Below are 15,763 nucleotides of genomic sequence, written 5' to 3'. Positions count from 1 at the left end.
ATGGAAGGCAGTACGACACTCCAGGCTTTCAATAACATTTATTTTGCCATCTTTGCCCTGTTTTGCTTCAAACTCTTAATCAAAATCTCTTTAGCTTTATTGACCCACATCTATATAGTGAAAGGGAATAGGAAAGAAGCTGCCAGGATAGCAGAAGAGATCTATGGAGTAGCCCCAGGTAAAACAATAATTATATACATGTGCATGATTGTGCATCTAGAAGTGAGATATATGGAGAAAAATATCTGCTTTAATATGAAGAAATCTTATTTTTGTTTGGAAATATGTGTCAGTCATTTGACCACCAGGATCCTGCAACAATACTATTTAGAAGATGTCTTTAATATAGACTTGTGTTCTACTGCATAACCAGAGTGCAATGATAGGGTGACCATATGAAAAGGAGGACAGGGCTCTTGTATCTTTAACAGTTGTATTGAAGGGAGAATTTCAGCAGGAGCTATACTAGAGTGACCAGATACAAAAGAGAGCAGGGATCCTGCAGCTTTAGCTGTGGTGATGAAGGGGGAATTTCACCAGGTGCTGCATGCATGCAAACAACACCTGCTGAAATTCCCTTTTCTGTACAACTGTTAAAGATACAGAAGTCCTGTCTTCCTTTTTATATGGTCACCCTTTGCAATGATGCAAAAGATTTAGCACATGCATTTTCTGAAAGAAGATTCTTGAGAAAAGTTCAGTGCCTACTTAAACAATTTTTGCATGTGGCTTGGCTCGCTTTGTTTGGAGTGATTCATCCTGATCCCCCTCTTCATGCCAAAGTGTATGACTGCAACTTTATTATAAGTGGATGAGTCACAAAAAGCTAAGCTATGGCCTTGATGGCCTTTTAGGTTCCTCCCATCCCTTCCATTTCTAATGCATGAAAGTAACTACTGAGAATTTAAGGGCACAATCCTATCCATGTTGAGACACAACAAAGTTCTACTTTTTTCTTCCTAAACATGCATAGGATCCCACCTTTATATTACATAAATTGGCTTTATCAAAAATCTTTTTTAGGGCTTACATTTTTTCTTAGGACTTTAAATTAGACATGCAAAGATAAACAGCTCAGTACTATAGTAATTTTAAGATGTGCAAAAACAAATGTAAATATGGGGACAGTTTAACATAATGGGGCTTTTTTCTGTCTAAATCTGCAGAGGTTTGCACCCTTAAATTATAATATTTATCAGGATGAAATTAATTTGTTGTATGATTGTTGTACGAGTATCAATAAGCTGTCCTATTGGAGCCAATAAATTGTTCCAAAAGAAATAATAGTTATGAATTATGCCATTAACCTCTCTGCATTTATAGACTGAAGTACAGTTCTGTTTTTCTCTGTAGTGCTTTAATGCAACAGATAGTTCTTTTCAGTTTGTTTCATTTTCTCTGCATATCCTCTTGCAAATCTGTCCCAGTATCATCTTTCAAAACACCGCACTGACACTACTTCACCTCTGCCCTCGATTAGATTACAGGCACACTGTTACTTTAAAGCTTAAGTAATGTCTGCTGTCTAAAGAAGGGTTTAGAGTGGCTAGATTTACCATTGGAACTTAAAAGAAAAATACTTTCTGGGATGCCTTCAATGTCTAGAGACTTAAGGGATGCGCCATATGGGAATTACATTTGTCATATGTTCCAGGGAGGTATGTTCTTCTAGCTAGCATGGAAATCTACTGTTTTGTTTATGCAAAGAAATTAGGCAACTGTGTGTAGAAAGAAGGCAGTACTTAGAATGAATATGGGATTGTACAGTTATTTATAGTTTGGAAATGTTCTTGTATTATTATTATTATTATTATTATCATTTATATGATGCCCCTTAGCCAAAGATCTCTGGTAGGTTTACAAAGATTAAAACACTGAGCATTAAAAACCGATATACAAAATTTAAAACCATAAAAAGCATAAAAACAGATTACATACAATATCCATTTAAAACAACTATTCTGGGTCAGTTAAAAACTTAACATATGCTGTTTTTCGTAGTCATATTTAAACTGTCACTTGTTTCACCAATGTGTAGGTTAATAATCGCTTGCTTGCGATGTCACAGCTAAGGCAGTGTTTGGTCTTAGGGGTTTATGCTCTTAATGGTTTTAGAGCATAAAGGGATTTGGGCAGACGGATGCAGACCACAGTTGCATCGAGCGAAAGGCAATCCCAATTAAACACTAAACGGATGTGGCCTTTTGCTTAATGCCATTGCGGTTTGGATCCAACTGTTATATGGTACAATAAATGTTGCATGGATTTACAGTACAATCCTAAGCATGTTAAGAAAGAACAATTAAATGACCCTGTGTTCAATGGGGGCTTACTCCTTGATAAGTGTATACAGGATTAGAGGCTGAATGTTTCAACAGAAACCATTAATTTTGTTTTTGTTTTCTTATTGACTTTTTGTTTCTGTTTTCTTATTGACTTTTCTTCTTTCTTTCTTTTTTCTTATTGATCCCAGATAGTGGGTGAAGGAATGGAAGCTCACACACACACGCACACATCTCAGCCAAGTTCATTGAGAGTTTTCTCACAAAGTTTGATTTGATTTGATTTATTACATTTATATACCGCCCCACAGCCGACGCTCTCTGGGCGGTTTAACAAAAAGCTCTCTGGGCGGTTTACAAAGTTCTGATTTTCCCGGTCTACTATTGCTTGACTTGGGCCTGTTCTTGACAAAGTTTGTCTAACCACTTACAAATACCTTCAGCTGAACCTTTGGGTACCAGATGCTGAGGGCACACAACTGCAGGGCCAGCCCCACCATCAGGTAGAGTGAGGCAACAGCCTTAGGCAACTCATTTTGGATGTCCTCAAAGATCTACCTCTTTCACACAACTCATGTTTGGCTCCTTCCTAGGTTGTGCAGCGATCCTGAACCTGGGGCTAAACAAACCAGTGCTTCACCCATGCCTTGTTGTTGGGTTAACTGCTGGGTTGTTTAGCAGTCCAAGTTCGCACGTCACACAAATAAATAAATAACTTTTGAGATTTTTATTGGATGCTCTTATATATCTTTATATTTATCCGTTCTTAAACTGTTGTCATTTTGAAATGTATCTTATTCTTTTAACTATTTGTGTTGTACTTTTAACTGTTTGTAACCAGCCCAGAGAACACTTGTTATTGTTGTTGTTTATTCGTTCAGTCGCTTCCGACTCTTTGTGACTTCATGGACCAGCCCACGCCAGAGATTTCTGTCGGCTGTCGCCACCCCCAGCTTCCCCAAGGTCAAGTCTGTCACCTCCAGAATATCATCCATCCATCTTGCCCTTGGTCGGCCCCTCTTCCTTTTGCCTTCCACTTTCCCTAGCATCAGCCTCTTCTCCAGGGTGTCCTGTCTTCTCATTATGTGGCCAAAGTACTTCAGTTTTGCCTTTAATATCATTCCCTCAAGTGAGCAGTCTGGCTTTATTTCCTGGAGTGCGGACTGGTTTGATCCTCTTGCAGTCCAAGGCACTCTCAGGATTTTCCTCCAACACCACAGTTCAAAAGCATCTATCTTCCTTCGCTCAGCTTTCCTTATGGTCCAGCTCTTGCAGCCATAGGTTACTATGGGGAATAACATTGCTTTAACTATGTGGACCTTTGTTGTCAGTGTGGTGTCTCTGCTCTTAACTATTTTATCAAAATTTGTCATTGCTCTCCTCCCTTGTTATTGGGGGATGAAAAATAAAAAAATAAAATAATATTCACACCACGAATTGGTGTTATAGATATTGGGTAAGATCCAACCTAAGTCCTACTTAGAGTAGCCCCATTGAAATGAATAGGACTTAAGTTAGTGATGAGTAACAGAGATCCCATTCATTTCAATGGGTCTACTCTAAGTAGGACTTAGGTAAGATCTTACCCTCAGTCAATAACAGACAGCAAGCCACTTCGTATGTGTGTGTCTTAATGAGGTCTCATGTAAAAGGAATTCCCTGAGAGCCAGTGGCCCTGATCTCATGTAATGACAACCCATCAGTCACCATGCATAAGTGGGTGTGCTACCTCCAGCCTGCTTACCTCTTCTGCTTTACCACACAACCCTTCGTAGGGCACTGCACAACCATTTTATTTATCTAAAAACCTATTTATTTATATGTATTTTATATTGTCCTTTGATCACCTTCCCAGCGGGGTTAGGAAAATAGAATCATAACTATCCTGTGATATAAATTATTATCATTCTCAATTTAAAGGGGAGAGGTTTGGGAAGACACGTAACTCTGGGCATAGTATTTGGAGATGGAATTACGTGTAACACTGCTGAAAATGGAATCCGTGTATCTATCCAGGCAATGTATAGGATCACTTATACATGCATGTCCTTTGCATGTCCCCTGAAAACTGCTGCTGGTGAATGTAAAGAAACTCACACATGTACGATGCCTTAAGAGATCCTATGTGTTTAGACTTAGCTTTCACTTATTTTATTTTAGGTTCATGGGCAGATAGATCTCCCCTTCATGAAGCTGCATTTCAAGGGCGCCTTCTGTCTTTGAAAACCATGATAGCACAGGTAAGGAACTTCAAACTCAATTAAGCAATTTTATGAATGGCTCAATAGATTACAGTGTAGACTAAACAAATAAATACAATGCTATGTGCACAAATACAAAACCAACTGAGCCAGTGTGGCCATTGTATATCATTCTGGGTACGTACTATCAAGCAGGAACTATTGTAGATTATTTTTTGATGCTTAAAATTTGTGTGGTTTTTGTTTGTTTATTAATTTTTTTATGTCATCCTTCTTCCAAAAAAGCCAGAGTGATGTACATGGTTTCCCCTTACCCCCAATTGTATTCTCACAACGACCCTGTGAGGTAGATAAGGCTGAGATGGTATCTGCCCCATATATTAAACATTTTCCATCAAATAGCTCTTCAAAATACAGAAATTTATGAGCAGTGTAATTCAACAACAGTTTATTGCGGTCAATAGACCATTCCAGCAAATAAAAATTTTACATACAAGCAAACTGCACATACCATTAACTATTAAAAATCAGGTGATCATAGAAGATCTAAAAGATATGGCCAAGTTCAAAAACTTGGCCACTTGCTCAGTGATTGATTTGTCTATATTACAAAGTAAAAGAGACGTTAAGAATTCAGTTGGGTGACCAGGATAAGATTGTAAAATAGGGTTTAGAAGATCGTTTCTAACCCCTAGATAAAATCTACAAAACAATAAAACATGAGATACAGTTTCCACTTCACTATTGTTGCAGGGGCAGCATCTGTTGAGCACTGGAATTTTATAAAATCTGCCCTCCAGAAGTTTGGAGGGAAGGACATTAAGTCTAGCTAATGAAAATGCTGTCCTGTATTTAGGAATAGTCAACCAGCGTAGATAAGGCATCTCATCTTTACAAAAGGAGGCTGGTAGTCCTAGGGACAGGGGGGAACATGGGCCCCGTGCAGCAGTCTGAAGGACTTGCATATCTATATCTATATCTATATCAAGCAGTCTCTGTTTCACTACTGATTTGGCACTAGCTAAATCCCTTGATAGTAGCTTTTGGGGGGATAGGCCTACTGACTTGATTTTACTAGTCATGGCCTTTGACCAAGGGGATTCAAAGTGGTCTAACAGAATCTTAGATACTAGAGAATTAGATGGAGGTGCCAAGTTACAGCGAAGCCAAAAATGGATAACATGAATCCAGGCCAGGCAATTAAGAGAATTCAGACCGACTTCTAGTTTAAGAGCAGCTCCAGAAACACACTTGGGAACACCAAATAACATTCTAAGAAAAGAAGACTGAATACCCTCAAGGGAGGATTTAAAGCACGGGAACCAAATTGGAGCCCCATATAAAATCTGAGGGATGATTTTGGCTTTGAAAACCTGGACAGCTGCCGGAATGAATTTCCCGCGCCTTGTAAAAAAGAAACGAGTAATTGCACCTAGGTGTTGTTCAGCTTTAGTCTTAGAGAGTTTTCCCTGTTCTCTCCAAGAGATGGTTTTATGGAACCATATACCCAAGTATTTATAGGAGCCCACTTGCTCAATCGTGGAGTTCTCCATGGCTCAAGAAAATCTAACCTTGCGTTTGGAAAACACCAATACCTTAGATTTAGTATAATTAATAGAAAGCAAGTTTTCTGAGCAGTAGTTTGCAAAGCCGCACAGCAACCTCTTGAGGCCCACCCTGGTCTGAGAGATCAGAACTGCATCGTCTACATACAGAAGCAGAGAAACTTTGGTGTTCAGTATTTTAGGTGGGTGGGACGGTAAGGGCTCCAATGCGTGGGGGAGGTCTGACAAATACAGATTAAATAATAAAGGTGCGAGCACACAGCCTTGTCTAACCCCACATGATGCAGCATTCTCTTTTGTGTAGTGACCTGATGGGCTGCATCGAACCTGAGCAGTGGTATTATGGTAAAGAGATTGAATCAAAAACAGGAGTCTCTTATCCATAGAAAGCTGTTCCAATTTGTTCCACAGACGCGGGCGTGATATAGAATCAAAAGCCGATTTTAAATCAATAAAGGCTGTTAATTGTTAAAACAATGTTTACTCTAGAAAAATGCTCACTAATTTCACTAGAAGTTTGGCTGAGCTGCACATCTAAGTCAAGATTAAACCCCATAGCAATACTAATTGTTGTTATCTGGATATTTTCCATGACTCTGTTCTGAATTCTAGGGATTCAATGTGAACATTGTAACAATAGACCGTGTTTCCGCTCTTCATGAGGCATGCCTGGGTGGCCATGTTGCGTGTGCGAAAGTGTTACTGGAACATGGTGCTCGTGTGAGTACTACAATATGTATCACCTTTCCGTGGGAGAGATGTTGCCTCAAAGGGGTATCTGACAGGTGAATTCTGTGCATTGTGTACTACTAGGAGTGTGCATCATTACAACTGAAGAGTCAATATGGACAAAACATCATAACTTCTCATGTACATTGACCATAGGCAATTGCCAGTGTCTTAATACCTTTATATTGCTACACACATGCATCCCAGTTCTGTGTGTTGAGAAATTGCAGGGATTCCAAAATTTACCCAGGATTCAGATGTTCATCAGACAAGCATTTTATCGCATGCTCACTACTGCCCACTTATGGATGTGTATGTGTCCGTTAGATGACAACATCCGCCTCCCACGCGCCTCCTGCTCCTTCCGCTCGTTTTTCCATCACAAAATAGACCCCTTTTAATCAGACTTTTGTAAAAAAAACCAGAATGTGCCACAATCTCCTGCTATGTACAGGAAAAGCAGCACACTAAAAACGCCCCCTGAATGGGCCACATGGTCTTTGTTTACTCCATCTTTCCCCTCTGGGCAGAAGAAGAAGTAAAAAGGGACAAACTCGGGGGAAGAGAAGTGAAGGTAAGGAAACATGATTTCCACCACCCCCATGTGATGATGCTGTCAGTTTCTTTAGATGGAGGTTGTTGGAGTCTTAGGGTGTTACCCTGATATAAGAATCATTTATTCAGATATACAGGCTGAGCATGACATAGGGATTCCCAGTAATAACACTCTAATAGATTCCTGCTCCATTTTTTTTTATTATTATCTGTATCTCTGCAGCTGTGCAGATACAGATAATAAAAATAAAAAGAAATGGGGGGAAGGAATGGGGAGCCAGAGGGAGGAGAGGAGGCTCCCTGCCCCCTCTCCTCACATTCTCCCTCTGGCTGGCTGTTCCTCCCCCCTCCGTTTTTTTATTTTTATTATCTGTATCTCCACAGCTGTAGAGATACAGACAATAAAATAAAAAAGGGGGGAAGGAATGGCGCCGTTCCTCTCTCCCCCGCTCGTTTTTTTTTTTTTTTTTTTTTTACTTTTAAACACTGGGAAAGTTCACACTTGCGTTCCTTCCTGTGCAGATGTCGGGAAGGAACGCAAGTGCGGGCACAAGATGCCTTGCAGCACCATAAAGACGGGGCTTGGAGGGGTAGCTTAAACCTTCTCCCATCCATTTTAATTCTGAAATTCTACATACATCCAGCAGGGGGTGGGGTTAAAACAAGGGGGGTGGGGAAATCCTCTATTGACTCCACCATAAGAACATAAGACGAGCCATGCTGGATGTGACCAAGGGTCCATCTAGCCCAGCATCCTGTTCACACAGTAGCCAACCAGCTATTGACGAGGGGCAGTGGGGAGGGTTTAACACACACACACACACACACACACACACACACACACACACGAGCACTGTGGTCCTGATATAAATTGGGGTCACACATGCTTTCACTGGAGTAAAGAAACTTATCACGCATAGCTCCCCTCTGAGTGCTAGAATGTTTAGTCTGGCCTACAAATATTCCTTTGCAGGGTATCAGGCAGTACTGTACTGCACCTCTGCCATACGGTATCCTACTTGCCATTGAGCAAGTCTGAGATTCCCTAGTACATCTTGCCTTTCAAACCTCACCTTCCTTCGTATTCCTTGAGGGCAACATGGCAGGAGTTATTTATCACATATTTCTCTGATCGCATATTTATATTTCTCTGATCGCCTCATCTAGAGTATTGCGTCCAGTTCTGGGCTCCACAATTCAAGAAGGACGCAGACAAGCTGGAGTGTGTTCAGAGGAGGGCAACCAGGATGATCAGGGGTCTGGAAACAAAGCCCTATGAAGAGAGACTGAAAGAACTGGGCCTGTTTAGCCAGGAGAAGAGAAGATGGAGGGGAGACATGATAGCACTCTTCAAATACTTAAAAGGTTGTCACACAGAGGAGGGCCAGGATCTCTTCTCGATCCTCCCAGAGTGCAGGACACGGAATAACGGGCTCAAGTTACAGGAAGCCAGATTCCAGCTGGACATCAGGAAAAACTTCCTGACTGTTAGAGCAGTACGACAATGGAATCAGTTACTTAGGGAGGTTGTGGGCTCTCCCATACTAGAGGCATTCAAGAGGCAGCTGGACAAGCATCTGTCAGGGATGCTCTAGGGTGGATTCATGCATTGAGCAGGGGGTTGGACTCGATGGCCTTGTAGGCCCCTTCCAACTCTGCTATTCTATGATATGATTCTATGATTCCTGCAATTAAGATCATTATCTGCCGCATTTAGCATATGTAGCTTTGAACTGTATTATTAACCTGGACATGAAAATGAAGCAAGTTTAGGAGAGAGTTCATTGGCGCAAAGTGCTTGAATCCCTCAGGGTGCCCATCTTCCCCCACATCTTCTCTCCCCCCCCCCCCGATGTTACAGGTCAATGCAGTCACTGTTGATGGGATCACACCTCTGTTTAATGCTTGCCGCAGTGGCAGCACCACTTGTGTCAACACGCTGCTTGAATTTGGAGCCAGGCCACAACTGGAGAATCATTTTGTTTCACCGATTCACGAAGCGGTAAAGGAAGGTAATATTCAGGGGTGGGGTTTTGTTTTGGACAATTCTAGCTAGAAACAAGAACCTTGGATTCTCTGCAGATGGAAATTAGGCATGTCTACTGTTACTGATTGTAAAAAGAAGAAGAAAAAAATCCAGCATGTTCAACCGCGCCTTCCAAGGCACTGTTGCTTGGCAAAAGAGCTGGAAAGCCAGCAACTAATGGGAGAGGCACTGAGCTGCATTGGAGATGCAAGGAGGCTTGGAGCCAAACCACACATAATATTATTCAGGCTTTTAAGAAACACATGCTTGAATTGGCCATGTTTAGGGCTCAACAACATGTGCCCTTAATGTTTCACTTGCAATGTCTTGTGATTATTTATTTATTCATTTATTTTAAAAGCATTTTCATATATTATTTTTTATATACAAAACCATGTAACAATAAAGATGAATAACAAAGTAAAACATTACAATTCATTGACAGAAGGTTAGTCCAGTGGAGGCTGGTGGCTCTAATTTCAGTGGGCAATGAATCCACTCTGGGATCCACTCTGAATCCATTCAGTCAGAACCAGACAGAACTCTAAAGGGGCTATCCAAAGTACTTAACCATATACCCTTTAGAACTCCTTTAGAGTTCTGATTGGTACTGACTGAAACCCAGAGCGGATTAACCGCCCCACTGAAATAGGACCCACCAGCCTCCACTGGGTTAGTCTAAGCTTAAAAAAAAAAAACATTATTAGTTATTCAGGCATAGCTCTACAGTAGTAAAGAAGTCTACCATGTAGATTTATGTCCAAAGGTTTCCTTCCATATTTCACCATGGGTAGTTGGTGGATGTTGTCTGTATCATTTATGAAGTAGTACCAAGTTGTCATAAAGGCATCTACTTCTTGTTCTCCAATGATGGCTTTCAGTTGCTTGGTTGGCTTTTCTGCCAACTAGCAGAGGGCCAATATCATTGCCCCTCTGCTAGTATACCATATGCCTTTTTTCACACCCAGGTGAGATCTCCTCTTTTCTCTTTTTGCAATTACCTGTCCTGCTGCAATTCTTTACAAGTTGGAGTTCTATTGTGATCTGTAAGAATAGTTAACAGGGATAACAGTGTCCATTTGGAATTGGGATCACAGTGCATGGGGAGAGGAGGCTTAACCCTTCCCTCCCTCACCTCAATGATGACTAAACCCTTCATCACACATAATTTCCTCCCCTGCTTTGTCTCCACATTTTTTTTTACCTCCAATGCTCTTTTGCTTGTTTGCTCTTCCACTCCACCCCGCCCCTTGTCTTTCTCCCCCTAGTTCATTGGTTGCTCCTTCCCCCCTTTAACAACACAAGTCCTGTCAGGTAAGTACTTCAACCAGACCGCCTTCCTGCCTGACAAAAATGGAATGACCCTTTAGTCTGGCTCTTTGGAGGCATGGAGGGAATACCATCCTGTCTCTGCAAAGATTTGGGCATTGCATGATTTAAAAAAATGCTTTTGAGTCTGGGATGCAAAGTTTGGGTTTAATATTGAGGCTTAGAGCCAGCTGTTGGGAGAGATCGCTTTTCCCTGTCAAGACCTGATGCAATCCATTCAAGCCAACAGCAAGGCTTGCATCACAGAACATACCCCTAACAAAGGAAAACACAGTTAGGGGAAATAATCCTAATACTTTAGGCATTCTAGGAAAAGATGGAAAAGGCTGGGAAGGAGGCAGGGTGTCAGCAGGACTGGCATGGCGTCATGTGAGTACTGTGCTGCAAATCCACACACCAGGGATGGCGAGAGTGCACTAAATCACTGGTGTGATGGAGCTCAAAATCCCCCCCCCCATACTGCAATTAGTGACAGGAAAAAAACTCTCATTGACACCAATGGTTGCCTTTTTTCTGTTGCTAATTGCAATGTGGGGAGGATTATGGCAAAGGGGGGAAGGGTTAAGCCTCTTCTCCCCTTGCACTGTGGTCCCAATTCAAAATGCACTTACCATTACATAAATAAATACAGGCAATACATTTAACATCATTTGTAATTAGGTCCTTACATTGACGAAACAGCAGCTATGATGCCCTGATCTGGACCATGCTCCTGATCCAGATTGTACCAATTCCTGCCGAAAATGCCCTCCCCATCGGCTGATATTGCCTCTGGGGGTGCATGGGATTTTCGGCAGGAAATTCCTGCGGTCCCACGATGTAGTTTGGAATCATATTTCAGATCATGCCCCCAAGGATTGTTTTTCTTCTAAATTAAACAAGCCAGTCTAACCATGCTTTTTAAATAAGCATGAATCATGTCACTTGTAGTTTGGCCCTCCAAGCAATGTGGTTTCCCAGGAAGTATTCCTCCTCTCCCCGCCTCTTTTGGATGCCTTCTCCTAAAGATGTTGGCATGGATTACTTGTGTGAGCTGTTTAGCTGTGTTTTATTTAGCACAATCTGTGCCCTACAGGCACCTGCAACATTGGGCCACCTTCTCTCTTTCTGGCACTGTGTACATATGGGTTGCTGGTTATTTGCCGTAATAATAAACTTGAACTTGTATACATATGGGTTAATATGTTTAGGGATGTCTGATGATGAAGGATTAAAGGGTCTCTGTGTCTCATGCAGCCATACGGTTCTACAAGGTTATCATTTGTCTGTGTTTGCATAGGCCACAGAGAATGTATGGAAATTCTTATAGCCAATGGTGTGGATATGGACCAAGAAGACCCGCAGCTTGGAACACCACTTTACGTGTCCTGCATGAATCAGAGGACAGACTGTGTCAAGAAACTTTTGGAATTAGGTGCTTTGTGTTGAAGAAGGACTTTTACATGGGGTTGGATGGGATGTTGCATTATTAAAAATTGCAAGCCTCCGAAAAGCCAATAGGGACACTTGCAAGGCCAGACCAATCAGCAGCCCCCTGGCCCTCTTGATACATGCATGGATTGTCATTTACTGACTGAAATAGCAATGCTAGGGGTTGGACTCGATGGCCTTATAGGCCCCTTCCAGCTCTACTATTCTATGATTCTGTGAAGACTAGGGCCAGTTCTACACCAAGCAGGTTAAAACACTTTAAAAACGTTTTGAAAACTGTATATGGAGTGTGTCCTGGGCCTCAATAATTGTCAAAACTGTTTTAAAGCTGTAGTGTAGATCCTGCCTGCTTGCATGAATTGAGCCATCAAAGGGAAAGCCCCACAGAGAGTTCCAATCTCACCTAAGACACACCACTTCCCATGGAGCCAGCTGCAAGCAACCCGTTGCTGAGATACGATGCGCGTGCAGGTGCGAACAAGTTTTCTGCATATCTGACTTGTGCTCTGGGGGAAAAGAGGACCCTTTTTTTTTAGTAACATCATCAACAAAAAGGATTTAAAAACAAAAAACAAAAACAGCTATAAAAGACAAAACAACGTTTAAAAAAAGAAAAGAAAAAGATAGCTGCACTGATATTTATTGTTCCCAGAGCCTTTTGAGAATATCTTATGAAGGTCAGCAGAAAAAATATATAATACAAAAGAATCTTTACAAACTAATCTACACGATTATACAAATTCACAGTTTGAATTGATATTATTGCCTGACTTTTTTAGGACAACTTCCACACTCTAGATTTTATCCTTCAGTGCCAGACTCAGCAGCATGCGAAACTGCTGGATAGAAGTTCACTACGGGCGCCTTTAGATGGTGACCAATGGCGACCATATGATTTGTAATTGAAAACTTTCCCTCTGCTCCAGAAAAGTTCTGTGAAGCAGTGCCATATAGTGGAGGAATTAAACCCGTGATTGTTTTAAATATGGCATTATCTCCATTTTTTAAAAAGCGACATTACCAGGTGAAAGTGTGGGAGACTTCCTGGAGGTTGACAGTGTCATGTAGAGGACCTGCAAACTTCCATGAGTGGCCACTCATAAGTGTGCAATAAATCACTCATGTAGAGAAGCTCTATGAATCAGAAGATAGCATTCTGGTACTCCTAGTTTCTTGATATAATTTAAACCTTTACTATACAATTGTTACTGATGCATTTGAAATGGTGCATATTCAATTTGGAATGGACAACTATTCACTGGTTCTTTTCAAGTTCCCTCTATCTGGCATTTCTTGCTCAGTTAAATCTCTTAAGTATGATGTGATTGTATATGAATAGTTGTTTAACAAACAATATTAAAGGCAGAAATCAAAATAAGAATTCAATTTTCAGTTTTCCTCAGCACCTTGTTTTCATGTGACGCTAATACATTTGCTTTAATCTCCATGCATTCTTTCCAAGGAGCTAGTGTTGACCTGGGTAAGCAACTGGACACCCCACTTCACGCAGCTGCTAGAAAATCCAGTGCAGAAATCGTCGAGTTGTTAACAGACTATGGCGCCAGCTTGAAGTGTAGAAATTCTGAATGCAGATGTGCTCTTGATCTTGCTGTACCCAACAGCTCTGTTGAACGGGCGTTGTTGCTTCGGGAAGGTAATGGCTCAAAGAGTTCCCTCACTTCTGGAAAATTATCAGTCCAAGTTCAACTCTTAATGGTCTATTAGAGTTCTAAATTGTATAGTTTTTTCCCTTCTCCTTTTGCTGTATTTGTGTATAATGGCAATTTGCTTTAACACAATAAACTACGTTTTTTATTGTTGTCCAAGCAGATTCTTATGTATTCATTAGTCACACTGATCCCCACAACTGGCTATTTAGAGGATTTGAATCAATCAGATCATGGTTATAAAAACTAATAATTAAGGGTTGGGAAAAGAACGTTTTGTGTTTTCTCTGCATATGTTTGGGAAATTCTATGCCTGCAATATTTATTTATTTATTTATTTATTTATTACATTTCTATACCGCCCAATAGCCGGAGCTCTCTATATCCCGAGAATTGAATATCTCAATTCTCGGGAGGCATTCAATGAAGTACAAAGCAAAATTGGATATGATAAGCTACCAGAACAAATGCAGGGTTTATCTATATGAAAAACAGCTCACATTTTAATAAATGAAATTGGATTAAATAAAGTCCAGGATATGGATTAGAATTTTGGGGGTTCAACCAGTTCTTTATTAAGTTAAGTATTAAGTGGTATCTATGCTCTTAAATTATTCCCATGGAATCTCAAATCTGTTTGGAGTTATGGTGTTTCGTAACTACCTGCTACCTACCTATGGATCTGCCTGTGGCTGACTATGCTGGGTTCATGGTCACACTGTAAACTACATTTTTTTGCCCAGTAATATATACACCTAACAATGCAATCTGATGCACGAGCACTTGGAAGTAAGCCCTATGAAGTTGAAGAGGACTTACTCCCAGGTAAGTGTGTATAGGATTGCAGCCTAACTACATTTTTGTGGGTGTTGTTCTTGAATTCACACAACCTTTTTGTTTGTTTTTCTTCTCTTCCAGGCCCTCCTAGACTTGCCCAGCTGTGCCGACTGTGTATTCGAAAGTGGTTGGGTCGATCGTGTTTTTATGTAGTCCACAAACTGCATCTTCCTGAACGACTTGAAGATTTTCTTTTATTCCGATAGCATTACAGTTGCTAGTAGCCTGATTTTTTTAAAAAAAGAAAAGCATGAAAAAGGTTGTCTATTCTTAAAATGTTAAACCAAGGTGAAAATTTAAGGCATCAACTATTTTTAAAAATATTCCTTAAAATGATCAATGTAGTAGTCCCTGAGCATGTTCTGATGGCACATGAGGCAGCCACATCACTGAAGCTGCGCAGGTCTTCGTTTGGTGAGTGTTTAGAGAGGAGGAGACTTGGGGGCCCATATAGCCATCTTGAGTTCCATGAAGGAAGAAAGGTGGGATATAAATGTAATTCATTAAACAAAAAACCTACGGTTTACAAAACAACGTTAAGGCTCTACAGTTTTCAACCAAGCCCCCAAAAGCAGGGAAATTGGGAGTTAAGGCTCACAAGCCTTAACGCCACATCCTCCCTAAGGAGGCAGAAATTGCAAGTGAAATTCTCATTCTCCCAAAGCAGATAAACCATGAGAACAGGATGGAGAATGATATACAGAGGTGACTGTGGGATTGTAGAAGACTGATGACGCACAACTTAGGGCCATCTACTTCTCCTTTTTTGTTTAGAGCAGCCCTTCCCCAGCTTGGTGCCTTCCAAAGGTATTGGGCTACAACTCCCATCGTTGCAAGTCAGTATGTTCCATGGTCAGGAATGCTAGGACTTGTAATCTGAAATATCTGGAGTGCAGCAGGCTATCATATGCAGAGGTGACTGTGCTAGATGGCCATTTTGTTTTCAACATTCTAATCTATCTGAGGCAGGAGGGAGAGGGAGAGCAACGCTACTGAGTGTGTGACGCTATGGTTGAAGAAGGCCTCTGTATTCACTTTAATAGGATGAATAAATATTGATTAAAAATCAACCAAAGGGATTTTTTTAAAAAAGAAAAGCTATTCCACCAACTAGAAGGAAGGAGGAAGAAGACACCACCAC

The 15,763-nt window shown here is 40.9% G+C and overlaps 1 protein-coding gene across 2 annotated transcripts; it reads left to right on the top strand.

Moving 5' to 3' along the window:
* On the top strand, positions 1-14,852 carry ASB11 (ankyrin repeat and SOCS box containing 11). Of its 2 annotated transcripts, none has more exons than XM_063127529.1 (7): positions 1-178; positions 4,443-4,522; positions 6,661-6,768; positions 9,194-9,344; positions 11,967-12,101; positions 13,581-13,772; positions 14,704-14,852. In XM_063127529.1, exons 1-7 carry the CDS (start codon positions 1-3, stop codon positions 14,826-14,828), a joined length of 969 nt encoding a protein of 322 aa, XP_062983599.1. In that variant the 3' UTR covers positions 14,829-14,852. The 2 variants fall into 2 exon arrangements, with proteins under 2 accessions (XP_062983599.1, XP_062983600.1); XM_063127530.1 differs by lacking the exon at positions 1-178 and adding an exon at positions 1,516-1,658.
* The last annotated feature ends 911 nt before the right edge of the window (positions 14,853-15,763 follow it).

The sequence above is a fragment of the Elgaria multicarinata genome, chromosome 5 (genome assembly GCF_023053635.1).
Source record: "Elgaria multicarinata webbii isolate HBS135686 ecotype San Diego chromosome 5, rElgMul1.1.pri, whole genome shotgun sequence".
Taxonomy (NCBI): domain Eukaryota; kingdom Metazoa; phylum Chordata; class Lepidosauria; order Squamata; family Anguidae; genus Elgaria; species Elgaria multicarinata.
This window is presented reverse-complemented; position numbering and strand designations above follow the sequence as displayed.

Bases quoted from the DNA above. Each gene is read 5' to 3' on its own strand.
- ASB11 (XM_063127529.1), top strand. From the start codon at position 1: ATGGAAGGCAGTACGACACTCCAGGCTTTCAATAACATTTATTTTGCC. The intron at 4,523-6,660 runs GTAAGGAACTTC...TCTGAATTCTAG, and splicing joins TGAAAACCATGATAGCACAG to GGATTCAATGTGAACATTGT. The intron at 13,773-14,703 runs GTAATGGCTCAA...CTTCTCTTCCAG, and splicing joins GGCGTTGTTGCTTCGGGAAG to GCCCTCCTAGACTTGCCCAG.